This window comes from Anabrus simplex, chromosome 11, assembly GCF_040414725.1.
Source record: "Anabrus simplex isolate iqAnaSimp1 chromosome 11, ASM4041472v1, whole genome shotgun sequence".
In the NCBI taxonomy this organism is placed as follows: Eukaryota; Metazoa; Arthropoda; class Insecta; order Orthoptera; family Tettigoniidae; genus Anabrus; species Anabrus simplex.
In genome coordinates this window covers 74,681,955-74,701,829 of record NC_090275.1, presented here as the reverse complement: position 1 = coordinate 74,701,829, position 19,875 = coordinate 74,681,955, and the positions used below count along the sequence as shown (strand labels likewise).

Sequence of the window (19,875 nt, the reverse complement as noted above, 5' to 3'; positions counted from 1 at the left end):
TGCCTTGTGGGGGATGGGAAAATTGGAAGAGATAGGCAAGGAAGGGGGGAAGAAAGCGGCCATGGTCTTAATTTAGGGGCAGAAGTGGGAAACCACGAAAACCACTTCGGGGTTCGATTCCCGGCTCTGCCACGAAATTTGAAAAGTGATGCGAGGGTTAGAACGGGGTCAATTGAGCCTCGGGAGGTCAAGTGAGTAGAGTGTGGTTCGATTCCCTCCTCAGCCATCCTCGAAGTGGTCTTCCGTGGTTTACAACTTCTCCTCCAAGCATATGCCGCGATGGTACCTAATTTAAGACCTCCCCTCTTCCTTGTCTATCCCTTCCAATCTTCCCATCCCCACCACAAGGCCTCTGTTCAGCATAGCAGGTGAGGCCGCCTGGGCGAGGTAAGACCTACTAGTCTTCCTTCCCAGTTGTATCCCCGACCCAAAGTCTCACGCTCCAGGACACTGTCCTTGAGGCGGTAGAGGTGGGATCCCTCACTGAGTCCGAGGGAAAATCCAACCCTGGGGGTAAACGGATTAATAATAATAATAATAATAATAATAATAATAATAATAATAATAATAATAATAATAATAATAATAATATATTACTTCGAATAATTTAGTTTTCTTGGGAATTGTAGAAGCTAATTATTTGTTTAAAATCACCAATATCCTAGTACAAAATGTTAAATTTGAATGAGTAAATCTTAATTAATTCTCGCAGTCCCTCCACCCCTACACTGAAGATCATCTTTATTGGCTGATGACCTTTAAGCCGTGCAAAGTCTTCCAATCCCTGCTTTATAAATATTATCTTTATTTCCTAATGAACTTGATGTCTCGGTAAGTTAATCGGACACTACAATTAATAGTACATTAAATGGTTGATGACCAAGATATAACGTTACCGGTAAGTCATTTATAGTCCTTACATGAAATATATATATATTGTCTGATGGCCTTTATGTTACATTCAATCATTCAATTCCCTTTCTATAAGGATGATATTTATTGGCTGATGATCTTGATGTTACATTCCATCATTCAGTTCCATACTATAAAATATTATCTTTACTGACCGATGACCTAGAGGTTAGGCGAAGTTATTCGGTTTTTACACTAAAATCATACGTATTTAATCATTGGTGACCTTGATGTTATTCTAATTTATTCATACATCCGACATTGCGGCAACAATCATATGTATTGGCTGATGGTTTTAATGTTGCGAAAATTCATTCATATCACGCGCACACGCGCGCGCAAAGTTTATCTTTATCGGCTGACGACCTTGCTCTTAATGCTAAGTTTCTGTGGTGGTGGTGGTGGTGGTGGTGGTGGTGGTGGTGGTATTTGAGCATCCTTAAATAATAATGGACAGCGCCAAAACTAAATTTACTGCACACCTAAGTGCGATAGGCGAACGGCTATCCACATGTGCTACTCTTCTGCTCAAGAAATCTGTCAAGACGTGCCAAGCTCCACGGAAAGAAACACGAGGAATATGCAACAGAATGAGAAGAAAAGAAGAGGCATCATAACGAAAGCTTTAGATGTTTCCTATAAGCAACTATGCATAAAGAATCGAGGTCATTGTGCGGAATCTATTTCCAGATATTAGCACGCCAACAGCTGTGGAAAGAGTTGCGTGGTGAGTCATGAATAGCCTGGAACTGGCTCGCCCACATTGTAACTTCTGTACAGTTGGAGTTCTTTGGTTTGCCTTCAGCAGACAACGCGACAGCCTTGGCGAACAGCATGGATCGCGCGGGCGCAGGCGTGTGTTGTGTAGTTTATAAATCATCTGTTGTGTACTCTACTGTATAACTGTTTGTGAGTAAACTTAGAATATTCTGAGCCGATGAAACTTCGCATAGCAACATCACACGTCAAGAAACAAAGTGTGGAACATCAGATACAGTGTTAATGTTGAAGTGTTTACTAACAGTGATTTTCCCAAAGCGTGCCTTATGGGACTTCACCTGTGATTAAGGAATTTGAAGGTATTCGGTTCATTCCGTTGTCAAGAAACAAAGCGAGACACACCAAATACAGAGTCAATGTTGAAGTGCTTACCAATAGTGATTTTCCTAAAGCGTGTCTTATAAAACTTCACCTGTGATTAAGAAATATAAAGGTATTCGGTTCATTCCTTTGTTACCATTAGTTTTACATGTCAGTCACAGAGAGTGCTGAGTCCAAAATCAGCTGTTAAGCGAGTGCACTCATGAACAAAGGATCACGTTAGTTACCACAAAACAAAGGATTTTTTTATAATAAAAAAAATCTGAATCAATTGGTCGGCCAGTTCATATACAAGAGCAAATCATGGTAAGTTTTCGCAGTAATTTAATCTGGCAACTAAGATACTCTGGCTTTTGTTCCTAATCTTGAAACGATAAAGTTCTTTTTGTTTTATTTATGACTAACATTCTTTCTTTTTTTCCTTTCTTTCTTTCTTTCTTTCTTTCTTTCTTTCTTAATTCGTTTACCTTCCAGGGTTGGTTTTTCCCTGGGACACAGTGAGGAATACCACCTCTGTTGGGGGGAGGGGGGTGGGTGGAAAGATTGGAAGGGTTAGACAAGGAAGAGGCCGTGGCCTTAAGTTAAGTACCACCCCGGCATTTGCCTGGAGGAGAAATGGGAAACCACGGAAAACCACTTCGCGGATGGCTGAGGAGGGAATCGAACCCTCTTCAACTCAGTTGACCACTCGAGGCTGAGTGGACCCCGTTCCAGTCCTCATACCACTTTTCAAATTTCGTGGCAAAACCGGGAATCGAACCTAAGGCCTCCGAGGGTGTCAGCTAATCACACTAACTACTGCACCACAGAGGCGGACGAACTGATACATAGTTTTCTCTTTTTTTATACGGTAAGTGTTATGTTCTTCAGTTTTCCAAAATTAATGTTGATTAATTAATATACAAACTATCTGAAATAGAAAACAGATGGTAACAGAAATATACCTGAAAAGGAAACAACTTAAATAGAATAGAATGCCATTTTTCGTTCTTAAAGAACATCATCAGATTCTATCAAATCACACTGAAATATTTGGAAATGTAAAAACATTTATTTTATGTTATGTGTTTAAATATTTTTTTATATTTCTAAATATATCTGAGAGTGATTTGATAGAATCTGATGATGTTCTTTAAGAACAAAAATGTCATTCTATTCTAATTAAGGTGTTTCCTTTTCAGGTATATTTCTGTTACCATCACAGGCCAGAGCAAAGTGTAGCTTCCACTGAAGTCCCAGTCTCATCCATGGCTGTGACAATATGGAAGCTGCTGGGGTATGGGTGGTACTGATTAATGACATTCAGAGCACAACCAGTGTGTCTGAGTGTCATGAAAGGTGTTGCTCATAGGGTTAGCTGTGCTACAATAGCACTGGCCCAGTGAGGAAAGCAATGGCAAACTACCTCACTCCTCGGCTTGCCTAGTACGCCTCATTTTGGTACCGCCATTGGTTTTTGTGGTATCCCACTAACTGCATAGCCTTTGGTGGTGCTGTTTGAGGATCCAACCAGCCTCTGGGCTGATGACCTAACAGACGGACATGTTTTCTTTTTTCTGACAAAGCCTCCGTAGCTCAGGTGGCAGCGCGCCGGCATCTCACCGCTGGGTTCCGTAGTTCAGATCCCGGTCACACCATGTAAGATTTGTACTGGACGAAGCGGAAGCGGGGCAGGTTTATCTCCGGGTAATCCGGTTTTCCCTGTCATCTTTCATTCCAGCAACACTCTCCAATATCATTTCATTTCATCTGTCAGTCATTAATCATTGCTCCAGAGGAGTGCGACAGGCTTCGGCAGCCGGTACAGTTCCGATCCTCGCCGCTAGATGAGGGTTTCATACATTCCATTCCTGGCCCGATTAAATGAGTGGAAATAGGCTGTGGATTTTCAATAACCTATCACTGTATAGAAGATTAGCACTTGTTTTACTCAGCCAAATATTTGTATCCCAGAGTCCCCCCCCCCCCCCCCTCTTATTGAAACATTTTCGTTAATCCGAACCCCAGGGAAAAATAATTGAAAACTGATATATAGATTTGGGTTAATTGTTTACGTCATTATACATAAATAAAAGAAATCTGTGCTCTTTAATATTGAGGACAGCCTTGCCATTGTTCAGCATCACATTTACTCCATTAAATAATACGCATGTTATTTTATTAATTTAAATAGATTTAAGGAAAGCGTTTAACCGCGTTCATAGGGAAATCGTTTGGACTGCACTGCGGCACCAAAATATCCCAGAGGAGAAGGTGAGGCTGATCTAGGGCATGTATGTCCATCCCACTACAAAGGCGAAGTCTGGGTCTGGTATCTCTAGGAGTTACCCTGTTGAAGTTGGTGTTCAAGGTTTAGCTTTGGGCCCAATCTTATTCAATACTGTCATTAACTATCTCACAGAACAACTGATGACACAACTAACATGGACTCTTCTATACGCAACGACATCGTCCTAGTCGGTGAATCACGTGAAGAGGTCGAGGCAACCTTAGAACGTCGGAGAAAAGCTTTGGAGACAAATGGACTCACAATAAGCCATAAGACGGAGTACTGTATATGTCCTGTACCTTCACCGAGCCAGAAGATCAAGTTTCACCCGATATAATTTTCTTTTTCAGAGAGTTTATATATTTCTCTTTTAATTTTGTACGAGTTACTCTACATCGTACCGACATAAATAGGTCTTATGGCTGAAAAGAGATGGCTTCAAATATCACAAAAAGAAAGACAGTTTTCTTTTCATGACTAACCTATTAAACTGAGATAAAATAAGCTTTTCTTCTTTTGTCTCCTTTCCCGACAGGCAGGAGATACCGTGGATGTATTCTACTACCCCCACCCACAGAGGGTATTCCAATGAAAATAATATTTTTGCTCAATTTTGAAACTACACTAGTGTCCAGAAGTTAAGCATAAGTTACGAGTAAGCAGGGCAACAGGAAATAGACCGCAAATTGCACGACATATGCACCTACCAACCTTACGAGTTCGCTTTGGACAGGAAAGGAGTGTTCCCTGCTTTGACTAGCGGCGTAACCGCAAGGTAAACACAGCCATTGCCTGCGCCGATATTCCCTCAGTCGCGTTTGCCCTTTCATAGTGTGCGGAGTGTAGCCTCGTGGTGAACGTGACAACATAATGGCACAACGACGCCATTTGGACCCCATTTTGCAGGGTAGAATACTCGGCCGCCTGGAAGCAGGCCAGACACAGACCGAAGCCGCCGTATCCTTGAATGTGCCACAGTGTGTCATTTCCAGGTTTTGGAGACGATTTCCCGACGCAGATGTTAGTCGTAGGCCAGTACCAGGACGACTAAGGGTAACCACCCCACAGCAAGTCCGATATCTGGCCTTAACCGTTCGACGAAATCGGAGTGCACCTGCAAGACATTGCCGGCGGAGCTTGCAGCCGTCTCAGGGGTTGCCGTTTCCCGGAAAACTGTGTACCGGAGGCTCAGAACAGCAGGGCTGTTTGCCCGACGTTCAGCAGTGTGCGTGCCGCTCACTCCAGCACAGAGACGGGCCCGTCTACTGTGGAGCCGTCAACATCGAAACTGGACCATGAATGAATGGAGGCATGTGCTCTTCACAGATGCAGCCCGCTTCAGTTTGCAGAACGATTCCCGTCGCACATTAGTCTGGAGAGAACCGGATAGCCGATACAACCACAGGAACATCTTGGAACGGGATCAGTATAGTGGTGGTGGCGTCATGGTGTGGAGCGGTATCATGTTGAATGGCCGCACGGACCTTTATGGGTGGTCCGAAGAACACTGTTAACGCTCGAAGATACAGGGATGAGGTACTGAGACAGCATGTTCGACTCTTCTGAGGTGCGGTTGGTCCAGACTTCCTCTTAATGGACGATAATGCCCGACCGTACCGCGCTGCTCTCGTGGATGTATTTCTGTCTGGGGAAGATATTCATCGCATGAACTGGCCAGCGAGGTCTGCGGATCTGAATCCTATAGAACATGCCTGAGATGCATTGGGGAGGCGAATTGCATCCCGTCAGCCTCCATGCAGGACCCTCCAAGACCTTCGCAATGCCCTGTCGGAGGAATGGCCACTACTAGGACCATTCAGCTAAGGAGCCGAACATTCCCTGGGGTAATAATGATATTTCGTGTGGCTATTTCTAGCCTAGTCCAGCCCTGGTGAGGCAGACCCTCCGATGAGGGTGGGCGCCATCTGGCATGTGTAGGTAACTGCGTGTTATTGCGGTTGAGGATAGTGTTATGTGTGGTGTGTGATTTGCAGACATGTTGGGGGAAAGCACGAACACCCAGCCCCCGACCCATTAGAATTAACCGATGAAGGTTAAAATCTCCGACCCGGCCGGGAATCGAACCCGGGACCCTCTGAACTGAAGGCAAGTACGCTGACCATTCAGCCAACGAGTCGGACATTCCATGGGGTGAAAGCAGAAAAATCCTCACTTTCATCTATCCTATCCGACCTCACTTGGTCAACTCTTGTTTTTCTCCAACCCCGGCGATACTAGGTTTGCGAATTCTAGGGAGTCTTTCAGTTTCACGTCCTTCGTGGCCCTTGTCTTTCTTTGGCCCATACCTTCCATTATTCTTTCTTTCTTTCTTTCTTTCTTTTTTTAATCCTTTTACCCTCCATGGATTTTTTACTCGGACCTCTACCGCCTCAAGGGCAGTGTCCTGGAGCGTGAGACTTTGACTCGGAGGGATACAAGTGATGAGGAGGACCAGGACTTCGCCCGAGCGGCCGCAAATGCTATGCTGAACACGGGCTGTGTAGGGGGATGGGAAGATGTGAAGGGACAGACAAGGAAGAGGGAATGAAACGGCCATGGCCTTAACTTAGGTACCATCCCGGCATTTGCCAGGAGGAGAAGTGGGATGCCACGGAAAACCACTTCAAGAATGGATGAGGTGGGAATCGAACCCCCCTCTACTCAGTTGACCTCCCGAGGCTGAGTGAACCCCCTTCCAGCCCTCGTACCACTTTTCAAATTTCATGGCAGGACAGGGAATCGAACCCCAGCCTCCTGGGGGGAGCACCTGATCACACGAACCACTACACCACAGAGGCGGACTTCCATTGTTTTTTTAGTTAATAGAGGATGGTTGCAAAGATTGTCAAACGTGGTCTATAGAAGGCTGAAAGGATTATTTTTTTTAAGAAGATGGTTGTCTAGTAGTAGGTAATTCCTCTTAAAACAATAACCACCACCACTCTCATCAATAGGTCTATCTGCACTGCTATGACGTCACCTCACGTTAAAATATTTCTTGATTTCGGATGAAATTGGGATTACCGGACCTGATTTCAGGGATGCAGAACAAAAGAGAGCCTCCGTGGCTCAGGCGGCCGCGCGCCGTCCTCTCACCACTGGGTTCCTTGGTTCAAATCCCGGCGACTCCATGTAAGAATTGTGCTGGACAAAGCGGAGGCAGAACAGGTTTTTCTCCGGGTACTCCGGTTTTCCCTATCACCTTTCATTCCAGCAACACTATCCACAACCATTTCATTTCATTTGTCATTCATTAATCTTTGCCCCAGAGGAGTGCGACAGGCTTCGGCAGCTGGCACAGTTCCTATCCTCAACGCTAGATGGGGGCTTCATTCATTCCATTCATTAAATCTCAGTCATAGACGCCCAAGAGAGTTTCGGTTTACTCGGTCTGCCATCTAGTGGGCCTAGAGTAAAACGGAACGTCAGAATTGACGAGCAGACAGCCAGATGGTGTCAAATTGAAATGTCTGCGCACGGTAGCTGAGGCCATACGATTATTATTATTATTATTATTATTATTATTATTATTATTATTATTATTATTATTATTATTATTATATAATTCGCTGAGGCCATCAAGGACCACGTTAATTCTTGTTGCATTTGATACTGAACTTGGCCTTCTTTACAACCCAAATTTCCCTCATTCTTTGTGAGTGGGCCTGCTTACGCTCCTCTGTCCAAGGGGCACCGTGTCTTCTCTTCGGTTGCTCGTCTCGGTTTAGCCCGTTCGTCAATATTTTCTTGCGGAAGAGATCTCTGTTAAGGGCGTCTTCATCTGAGATATGTAGCATTTGCAGGTCTTCTTTGGTATTTCTAAACCAGGGAATTGTGGTCTTGGGGTTTGAATAAAAAAGTGAAAGATTTCTTTAGTTAACTTTCTTCCGTCCATTCTTTTCAGATGACCGTAAAATCGTGCCCGTCTTTTTCTGATTGTGTCGATAATTTTCTCTATTTTGCTGTAGACTTCCTTGTTGGATCTCTTTTGGTGGATTCCATTTCTGTACTTTGATCCCAAGATTCCTCTCACAATTTTGCGTTCTCTTTTCTCCAGTTCTTCAAGGAGTCTTTTGTTGGCATTTAGAGACAGGGTTTCGGCTGCATATAAAACTACTGGCTTCAGAACTGTTTCATAGTGACGTATCTTGGTGTTTTGGGAAAGGCATTTTTTTGTTGTAGACTGTGCGGGATGTTTGGTAGGCTATTTCCAGTTTGCGTACTCGCTCCTGAAGTGCTTCTTTGTCCAGTCCATTTTTCATGATGATCTCACCCAGGTATTTGAATTTGTCTACTCGGGTGATGTCGCCGTATTTTGTATGAAGTTTTGGTGGAGCCTCTTTGATGTTAGTCATTACTTCTGTTTTCTCAAACGATATCTGCAAACCAGTTTGTTCGGCAATTTCCTTTAAAATTTCAACTTGAGCTCTAGCGGTTTCTATGTCGTTTGAGAGAACAGCAATATCATCGGCAAATGCTAAGCAGTCTGTTGCGATCCCCTTGGGTTTGGTTCCTATTCTCAATGGACTGTAGTTGGTTTCCTGTAATCTCACCCGCCAGGTTCTGATGATCTTTTCAAGAACACAGTTGAAGAGTATCGGAGATAGCCCATCACATTGTCGGACTCCTGTTTTGATGTCAAAGGAATGCGAGACACATCCGTGGAACTTCACCTTGGATTTTGTATCGGTCAGGGTGGCTCTAATTAATGCCATCAGTTTCAAATCGACTCCAAATTCATTTAAGATGTTTAGCAGGACTTCCCGGTCAATGGAGTCGTACGCTTTCTTAAAGTCCACAAAGACAGACACATACTGCTTGGACCATAGTGTACAATATCTGATGATCGTTTTGAGATTTTGGATCTGTTCAGCTGTTGAGCGACCTTTTCTGAACCCTCCTCAGTATTCACCTATTTGATGTTCGACTTGTGCTTCCAAACGCTCCAGGATGGCAAGTGATAGAATTTTGTAAGTTACGGGTAGCAAAGATATTCCTCTGTAGTTGTTGATGTTCTTCATGCTGCCTTTTCTGTGTAATGGATGGACCAAAGCTATTTTCCAATCTTCGGGTAGGGTCTCCTTGTTCCAAATTTCTTCTATTTGCTTTTGCAAGATATCAAGTGATTCCTCTGGGGCATATTTCCATAGTTCTGCTACTACTGAGTCTTCCCACGGCGCTTTGTTATTTTTGAGACGGGCAATGTGGCGCTTGATTTCATCTCTGTCGGGTGGTCTGGAATCTGGGTACCTGAGTAAGGGTTCCTTGGTCTCAATGGCGCTTTGCGGGTTAGAGCTATTAAGTAAATTCTTGAAGTAATCTGCCAGAATGCTGCAATTTTCTTCATTTGACATTATTATTATTATTATTATTATTATTATTATTATTATTATTATTATTATTATTATTATTATTATTATTATTATTATTATTATTATTCATGACCCGGTCGAATGACTGGAAACAGGCTGTGGATTTTCAGTACAAAAGAGAAGCAAATTTAAAGGAGTAGTCTCCCTACAGCAGTGACATTGTAGAGAAGAAAAATCAGGTAGATCGAGCAAGATGGTCTTGCGGTTAGGGTCACGCAGCTGTGGGCTTGCATTCGGGAGATGGTGGGTTCGAATCCCACCGTTGGTAGATCTGAAGATGGTTTTCCTTTGGTTTCCCATTCTCACACCAGGTAAATGCTGAGGCTGTACCTTAATTAAGGCCGCTTCTTTCCCAGTCCTAGCCCTTTCCTATCCCATCGTCACTGAAAACCATCGATGTGTTATTACGACGTTAAACCAATAGCAGGTAATAATAATAATAATAATAATAATAATAATAATAATTTATGTATAGTATGGATTTAATAGGGGGAGAGTGAAACCCGGTGCCGGCACGGAACCTACTCCTGTCGAATAACACCAACGGGTTTCCGCAAAGCATTACGTCCCCATCCGACGGGCGAATCACCATCAACAGCGTCATATGTCCTCACTCCGTATGAGCACTGCGGAGAGGTTTTAGAAGTGAATCCAGGCTTTTGGCACGCAATCTACTGGTTAGAAATTGTATACCACCACCTCCCCTACCCTGCTGGCCGACATTCTGTTGGTGAAATTCTTTCCGAACAACGGGACTCGAACCTAACCACGGTGTCAGACTATATAGACTTCAACGCCTTAACGATCATGGCCACCAGACGAGCTATAATAATAATAATAATAATAATAATAATAATAATAATAATAATAATAATAATAATAATAATAATAATAATAATAATAAAACCTGGTTTCAGGACAATAAAATTGCATCATTCATGACCTACCATTATAAAAGATTAAGCGTTAAATACGACTTTTCAGAAAACATGACAACGTTAAGTGGAAGAACAGATAATTTCGACGAGATCTCGAAGAATGAAATTACCAAGAGCACACATTAACGATAAGGAAAGCTCATGGATAGCAAGAAAAGTAATGAGCTCGCAAACCTGACACCGCAGATCAGAAAGAAGCAGGACAGACCAAGGGAATCCCTCTGTTGGTACGGACATTTCTGTACATAATTATACAAGGTATCCCCTTGTTTTAAGAGACGAATTCAAGGGGTTTTTATCATCTGCTTTACCTCGCACCAACACAGGGCTAGGGATGGGAAGGAAGCGACCCTAATTAAGATACAGCCCAAGCATTTTCCTGGTGGGAACGTATGAAACCACGGAAAATCATCTTCACGTCTGCCAACAGTGGGGTTCGAACTCACTGTCTGCCAAATGAAATCTGATAGCTGCGTGACCCAAACCACACCGCCACTTGCTCGGTGACTAAAAGAAGGACCCAGGGCTCTCAACTTGGGAGCGTGGGTTGGCGAACTTAGGGTAAACGTACCCGAATTTCATATTTTGTTCTCGAGGAAACTTGTCCTTGGAATGCCTCTAGTTTCAATCACTTGTTCCCAGACATCCGGGAATTTTCAGTGAAACCTTTGATTTAATAATCAGAGGACCGCTGGAACAACTGGAGAAGAAAGAAAGGAAGATCCTAAAGGAAGATTCTGGGACCTATATATGTTGGTGGACAAAGAAGAATAAGATCTAACAAAGAGGTATACAAAGAGACTGAGGGAATTATAGAGTCGATGAAGAAGAGACGAATACAATTTTATGGACATCTCCTACGTATGAATCAACAAAGGCTGACTCGAAAACTCGTTACACATTTCGAAGGGAAAAAAATTGTTCCCACGTGGTTTATGGAGATACATGCTGATATGGAGAGAATGGGCTTTAGTCATGAAGACATCCAAAACAGGAACCAATCTCGCCAATTAGTTTCAGACATCAGAGGCTTCCGAGAAGAAAGAGAAAAGAAATCTTCAGAAGTGATTTTTCAGAAGAAAGAAGGAAGCGGATAAGACATCCCATTTTGAGGTCAGAGTTTGACAGAGCTGTGAGAGACCTAAATAGGGACAAAGCACCTGGAATTGTCGACATTCCCTCTGAATTATTGATTGCCTTAGGACCAGCATGGCAAGGTTATTCCATTTAGTGTGTAAGATGTATGAGACAGGAGAAGTGTCATCCGATATTCGGCAGAATGTTGTTATACCTATTCCCAAGAAAGCCTGTGCTGACAAGTGTGAAAACTAACGCACCATTAGTTTAGTATCTCATGCCTGCAAAGTTTTAACACGTATTATTTACAGAAGAATGGAAATACAAGTTGAAGTTGAGTTGGGAGAAGATCAATTTGGCTTCAGAAGAAACGTAGGAACACGTGAAGCAATCCTAACTTTACGTCTTATCTTAGAGGATCGAATTAAGAAGGATAAGCCCACATACATGACATTCGTAGATCTAGAAAAGGCATTCGATACTGTTGATTGGACCAAGCTATTTAAGATTCTGAAGGTGACTGGGATCAGATACCGAGAACGAAGAATTATCTACAATCCGTATAAAAATCAATCTGCAGTGATAAGAATCGAGGGCTTTGAAAAAGAAGCAGCAATCCAGAAAGGAGTGAGACATGACTGCAGTTTGTCGCCCCCACCTTTTCAATTTTTACATAGAACAGGCAATAAAGAAAATCAAAGAGGAATTTGGAAAGGGAATGACAATCGAAGGAGAGGAAATCAAAACCTTGAGATTTGCCGATGATATTGTTATTTTATCTGAGACTGAAAAGATCTCGAAAAGTTGCTGAATGGTTTGGACGAAGTCTTGGGTAAGGAGTACAAGATGAAAATAAATAAGTCCAAAATAAAAGTAATGGAGTGCAGTCGAACGAAGGCAGGTGATGCAGGAAATATCAGATTAGGAAATGAAGTCTTAAAGAAAGTAGATGAATATTGTTACTTGGGTAGTAAAATAACTAACGATGGCAGAAATAAGGAGGACATAAAATGCAGACTAGCACAAGCAAAGAAGAGCTTTCTTAAGAAAAGAAATTTGCTCACTGCATGCACTGATACAGGAATTAGACGTTTCTGAAGACTTTCATCTGGATCGTGACATTGTATGGAAGTGAAACATGGACGATAACTAGCTCATAAAGAAAGAGAATAGAAGCTTTTGAAATGTGATGTTACAGAAGAATGCTGAAGGTGAGATGGATAGATTGAATCACCAATGAAGAGATACCGAATCGAATTGGCGAGAGGAGATCGATTTGGCTAAATTTGACGAGAAGAAGAAACAGAATGATAGGACGCATCTTAAGACACCCAGGACCTGTTCAGTTGATTTTTGAAGAAAGTGTAGGTGGTAAGAACGGTAGGAGTAGACCAAAGTATGAATATCATAAGCAGATTAGATCAGATGTAGAATGCAATAGTTACGTAGAAATGAAACGGTTAGCACAGGATAGGGTGGCATGGAGAGGTGCATCACACGTCTATGGACTGATGACTCAAACAACAACAACAACAACAACAACAACAATCGAATAAGCAATTATTTTGTATTCGATTATCCCATCACTAGTCTGTATTCTAACCCCTCTCCCGGCGATGTTCGGTTCTTCGACTGGTGTTCTCATGCCGGTCTTCCGCTACGTACATATTTAGCAACACAGCCTAACAAAGCCCATTTGAATTCGCGCGCGAAGTGATCTGATTGGCTAACTTCAACAACTGATAAATATAAACGGCGCGAAATATCGATTTTTCAAATTATTTATCAGTGTGACCAACCTTCTAACGCTCATAAATTCGGTTCACGTTATTTCCGACCACCCGGTATATAGTTTTAGGTGAACAAGAAAATTCTGACTTTTTAACTCGTCATGTTTAAACATACATGTGTAGTATGTATGGTTTCTCTTCTGTGTGCCCTCTGGTGTACACCTTGCATTCATGTGGAATGTGCTTTTTGGATGCAAGTGAATGTCGATTGGCATGACATGGAGTTTTATTGACACCAAAGTAAAGTACACAAAATGAACAACGGATGGCGCTTCATACGATACACAAGCAATGATTAGCGTAACAATCAAGGTTTAGAAAAGACGATGTTCTTTATAACATGTCGGCCGTCATTCATCAACAATACCTGTAGTTGAGGGACAATGTTGTGTACAGCATATATTTAGGTATGATGAGAAATTGCCGTAGGATGTTGTCTTACAGCATCCCTAACGAGGTCAGACGATCGCGCTAGACTTGCGACTTCAGGTAACCCCACAACCAATAATCACATGGATTGAGATCGGGGGACCGGGGAGGCCAAGCATGACATGCCGCGATTGCAGGTGCATCTGACGCGCTCTCACGATAGCTCATTTCATAACGTACACGGGTTTCATGCGGGATCACTGACGATTTGCTGTCCATCGCCATCTGTTGGCCTGTCTGTGCACCCGTTGTTGGTGTCAATAAAAACTGGCCATTTGTACCTGACGTGTTGCTGTCCAGCGCCATCTGTTGGTCATTTTGTGCACTTTTTTTTGGTGTTAATAAAACCCCATGTCATGCCTATCATGTGTGTCAATTATTACCTCCCTACCTCCAATATTCCATGAAATATTGCCTTTTCAAACGTTAACGAACTTCTGGGTCATCCTGTATCTTATTAGAAATGTCCAACCCTTGTTCCGTTTCTCCACGGTATCGGGTATGAAGTGAGATGTATCTTCGAAGCGAGATTTTACGACCAGATGCCTTTCTTAACGTCAATCTCATCAGAAGAGTTAATGAGATGAAATGAATGACGTGATAAATGATAGTAGGAAGGGAGAGGGTGAAACCCACGACCGGCACATAGCCTACTCCTGTCGAATGCGTGCTCATCCGAAGGACGAATCACTATCAACAGCGTCGTATGCCCTGACTCCATAGGAACATTGCAGAGAGGTCTGGAACTGAATCCATGCTTAGAAATTGATTAGAAATTGTATACCACAACCTCGCCTACCCTGCCGGCTAACATTCTGATGGTGAAATTCTTTTCGACCAACGGGACCCGAACCGACTGACCACGGTGCCAGAGCATATAGACTTGACGCTTTAACGCTCATGGCCACTAGGCGGGCTTCGTCCAATGGTAACATGAAGTAAAGGAAATGGATTTATTTACTAGCAGGTGCCCGCGGCTTCGTCCAATGGTAGCATGAAGTAAAGGAAATGGATTTATTTACTAGCAGGTGCCCGCGGCTTCGTCCAAGTGTAGCATGAAATAAAGGAAATGGATTTATTTACTAGCAGGTGCCCGCGGCTTCGTCCAATGGTAGCATGAAGTAAAGGAAATAGATTTATTTACTAGCAGGTGCCCGCGGCTTCGTCCAAGTGTAGCATGAAGTAAAGGAAATGGATTTATTTACTAGCAGGTGCCCGCGGCTTCGTCCAAGTGTAGCATGAAGTAAAGGAAATGGATTTATTTACTACCAGGTGCCCGCGGCTTCGTCCAAGTGTAGCATGAAGTAAAGGAAATGGATTTATTTACTAGCAGGTGCCCGCGGCTTCGTCCAATGGTAGCATGAAGTAAAGGAAATGGATTTATTTACTAGCGGGTGCCCGCGGCTTCGTCCAAGTGTAGCATGAAGTAAAGGAAATGGATTTATTTACTACCAGGTGCCCGCGGCTTCGTCCAATGGTAGCATGAAGTAAAGGAAATGTATTTATTTACTAGCAGATAGCCCGCGGCTTCGTCCGCGTTTACTAATTCAACCGCGTTAGATTTTTCTAAACCTTTTAATTAAATGCAAAAGAAAAACTATATATATTAACATGCATCGTTTTCATTTTTAATATTGGTCGTTTTCTATTATTTTGATATTTCACCTCCTTTCAACCCCCGCCCGAAGGGGTGTCTTACCCTAAAGTTTTCTTTCCCAAACAGTAAGTCATATGAGTATCATGTTTGGTTGAGAACTATGCTGGAATATACACACGTATTCCATGATCTCGGTCATTTTGGACAGTCCTTTCACCCCTTCTAACTCCCATCCCGATTGGGAATGAACTTTGGCTCAAACCGCATCCAGAGTCTCACTGTTCATCTCAGCTACCCCATTAATATCGGTCATTTTTCGAATTTTTACGTTTCACCCCTTCCTTTAGGGGTGCTAGGGATTTCTTGCCCCTATAGTAATTTTTCCAGATATTAAGTTATATGTGTATCTAGTTCGGTTGAGAGCTATGCTGAAACATACACACACATTCACCCGTAATCCCTGTCATGTTCGACATTTTCTTTCTTCACTCCTTCCCACCTCTATGCCATGGGAATTGAACTTGGACTTTTCATTTGTATATTCTGTTTATAGAAGAAGAAAAAGAAGAAGATAGCATTAGGAAACACGTCATAATCTTCACATACTGTTGGTTAGGCAACCCGCTGATCAGACTTCTCATGCGGTTTAGGCCTACTTACCTTCCCCTATTTTCTTTTTTTCACCCTTCTACTTCCTATGCCTAACTACCATCAGATTTCGTTCAAGCCACGTCCTAAACCCTCCCAGGGGTAATAAGAACAAATTGTGAAATTTTCAGCGAAATCTGTGCAGTAGTTTTTGAGTCCATTCGAGACATACATACACAAAAAAAAAAAAAAAAAAAAACATTCATTTTTATACGCACATATAGATTTATTTACTGTACTTGGTTTCTTTCTTTTTTCTATCCTTCGTTATTTCTTTCTTTCATAATCTGTTTACCCTCCAGGGTTGGTTTTTCTCTCGGACTCAGCGAGGGTCCCATTTCTACCACCTCAAAGGCAGTGTCCTGGAGCGTGGGACTTTGGGTCAGATACAACTAGAAAGAAGGACAAGTACCTCTCCCAGGTGGCGTCACCTGCTATGATAAACAGGGGCCTTGTGGGGGATGGGAAGATCAGAACGGATAGACAAGGAAGAGGGAATGAAGCGGCCGTGACCTTATGTTAGATGCCATCCTAGTATTTGCCTGGAGGAGAAGTGGGAAACACTTCGAGGATGGCTGAGGCGGGAATCGATCTCCCCCTCTACTCAGTTGATCTCCCGAGGCTAAGTGGACGCCGTTGCAGCCGTCGTACCAGTTTTCAAATTTCGTAGCAGAGCCGGTGGGGGCAGCTAATCACACTAAACACTACACTTCTGAGGCGGACTTTGGCTTCTTCCAAGTGGCGAAGTCCTCTCTTACACTTAAACACATTTCCAACATTCTTCTGCAGATATATAATTTATAATTTAGCAAAACTCTCACATGTACAAAATAATTAAAATAATTATCCTCCACCCCCGGGGGGTTCGGGTTCGATTCCTGGCTCTGCCACGAAATTTTAAAAAGTGGTACGAGGGCTGGAACGGGGTCCACTCTGCCTCGGGAGGTTAAATGAGTACAGGTGTGTTCGATTCCCACCTCAGCCATCCTGGAAGTGGTTTTCCGTGGTTTCCCACTTCTCCTTCAGGCAAATGCCGGGATGGTACCTAACTTAAGGCCACGGCCGCTTCCTTCCCTCTTCCTTGCCTATCCCTTCCAATCTTCCCATCCCTCCACAAGGCCCCTGTTCAGCATAGCAGGTGAGGCCGCCTGGGCGAGGGACTGGTCATCCTCCCCACAGTTGTATCCCCGACCCAGAGTCTGAAGCTCCAGGACACTGCCCTTGAGGCGGTAGAGGTGGGATCCCGCGCTAAGTCCCAGGGGAAAACCAACCCTAGAGGGTAAACAGATTAAGAATAAGAAGAAGAAGAAGAATTAAAATAATATAGTGTACCTTAACCAATATGAAATTATATTGCTCAAACGCGCGCGCGCGCGCGCACACACACACACTGTAAATGCACATATTACACAATTATCAACTAGGTCTACATACAGCCTACAAGAGAGTACACACGTCAGTCGGTAGCTTTCAACAAGTAATCTCGACACAATCTCTTGAGATAAGTCAATGAACCACTGACATTGACTGGTAAGGAATTCCACAGTCTGGAACCGGTTACAGTAAAATAATTGTTATACGGAGATGATTGATTGATTGATTGATTGATTGATTGATTGATTGATTGATTGATTGATTGATTGATTGATTGATTGATTGATTGATTGATTGATTGATTGATTGATTGTCAACAACTTATCTTTTTTCTCTTCCTTAATCCGTTTACACTGCAGGGTTGTTTTTTTCCTTCGGACTCGGTGAGGGATCTCACCTCTATCGCCTCAAGGGCAGTGTCCTGGAGCGTGAAACTTTAGGTCGGGTGGATACAACTTTGGAATAGGACAAGTACCTCGCCCAGGTGGCCTCACCTGCCATGCTGAACAGTGGAAGTGTGGGGGAATGGGAAGATCGGAAGGGATAGACAAGGAAGATGGAAGGAAGAGGCCGTGGCCTTAAGTTAGGTACCATCCCGACATTTGCGTGTAGAAGTGAGAAATCACGGAAAACCACTTCGAGGATGGCTGAGGTGGGAATTGACCCCCACCCCCTCTACTCAGTTGACTTTCCGAGGCTGAATGGACCCTGTTATTTTAACCACATACCAGCCCTACTGTCATTCTTAAATTTCTGGCATTACCGGAAATTGAACCCGGACTCCGGAGGACGGCAGCTAATACTGCTAACCGTTATGCTACCCGATTATAGATGATTCAATAAACTTGGTGAAGAGGAATTGCAAGGGTAGAGCCAGCGTGAGTGTTGCAGGACAAGTGAAATGTACTGAGGCGACTTGTTATAGGCTAAAGGAGTTACTGTATTAATACAAGTATGTGATACGTCTTTTGTCCGGTTTATTTATTTATTTATTTATTTATTTATTTATTTATTTATTTATTTATTTATTTATTTATTTATTTATTTATTTATTTATTTTGCTATTGGCTTTACGTCGTACCGACACAGATATGTATTATGGTGACGATGGGACAGGAAAGGGCTAGGACTGAGAAGGAAGCGGCCGTGGCCTTCATTAAGGTACAGCCCCAGCATTTGCCTGGTGTGGAAATGGGAAACCATGGAAAACCATCTTCAGGGCTGCCGCCAGTGGGGTTCGAACCTACTATCTCCCGAATACTGGATACTGGCCGCACTTAAGCGACTGCAGCTATCGAGCTCGGTTTGTTTGGTTTAAACCAGTGAAGTCTCTATACTAAGAAGCTATATGGACATCATATCTTTTTAATGTACGCGAGTTTATCTATGGCCATTGGCTGCAATAAGCGTATTATTATTATATGCACACCATATCTCAAGTTAAAAATGAATCTGAAGCAATAGTTCAAAGTTCGCTGCAGTTTCATCGTTTGTTCCTTAGTTGCGTCAATAAGGATTACGTCACAGTAGTTGAGGATGGGAAGAATATTGAAGTCTGGACTAGTCTTTGTCGCATGTCCGTTGGTAAGACATCTTTGTTTCTTCTCAATGGATGAAGCGAAGCAAAAACCTTCTGACATACATTTGTGATATGTAAGTAGAATATTTTTTAATAGGTAAGTAGTAGAATGAATATTTTAATTTTCTTAATGTGTATGAAACAATGAAACCACATGACAAACTAACACACCGTACAGCTCAGTACAAAACAAAGTTTTAGTTGTGTTGTATCTGGTATCGGAAATTGTGTAAAAAAATGTCTGGTAACCTTACCATGGGGCCCCTGACGCTGTTTCCATTTACATGTACAGTTGATCTGTGTTATAACGACATCGGTTTCAGTGACAACTCGTCTATAACGTCATGTTTTCTGTGGTACGGACATATTCCTCACTAAAAAATCTGTTTTTCAGCATCTTTCTCGCATATAACGTCATTTTCAACCTTTGTTTGAATTAAGATGTTCTTTGTTTATTTTGCAAGTTGCTTTACGTCACACCGACACAAATAGGTCTTATGGCGACGATGGGACAGGAAAGGCAGGAAGGAAGCAGCCGTGGCCTTAATTAAGGTGCAGCCCCAGCATTTGCCTGGTGTGAAAATGGGAAACCACGGAAAACCATCTTCAGGGCTGCCGACAGTGGGGTTCGAACCCACTGTCATCCGAATACTGGATACTGGGCGCACTTAAGCGACTGCAGCTATCGAGCTCGGTGAAGATGTTCTAAGAACCGAAGTATTTTAAGAAATTTTTGTTCAAAACTGACAACCTGGCAAATTATTTCCTGTCCCCTTTTATCATGGACCT

At 42.9% G+C, this 19,875-nt stretch overlaps 1 protein-coding gene across 3 annotated transcripts in view; it reads left to right on the top strand.

Moving 5' to 3' along the window:
• Nucleotides 1-1,744: 1,744 nt before the first annotated feature.
• The window catches only part of LOC136883054 (uncharacterized), a 76,214-nt gene continuing 58,083 nt past the window's right edge, over nt 1,745-19,875 (top strand). Inside the window, exon 1 of one of the 3 annotated variants that reach the window (XM_067155197.2) lies at nt 1,745-2,319. In XM_067155197.2, coding sequence (XP_067011298.1) covers nt 2,317-2,319 — 3 coding nt within the window. In that variant the 5' untranslated portion in view covers nt 1,745-2,316. Of the gene's footprint in view, nt 2,320-19,049; nt 19,184-19,875 lie in introns of those variants that run through there. The other 2 variants (XM_067155198.2, XM_068229584.1) reach the window with 2 other exon arrangements.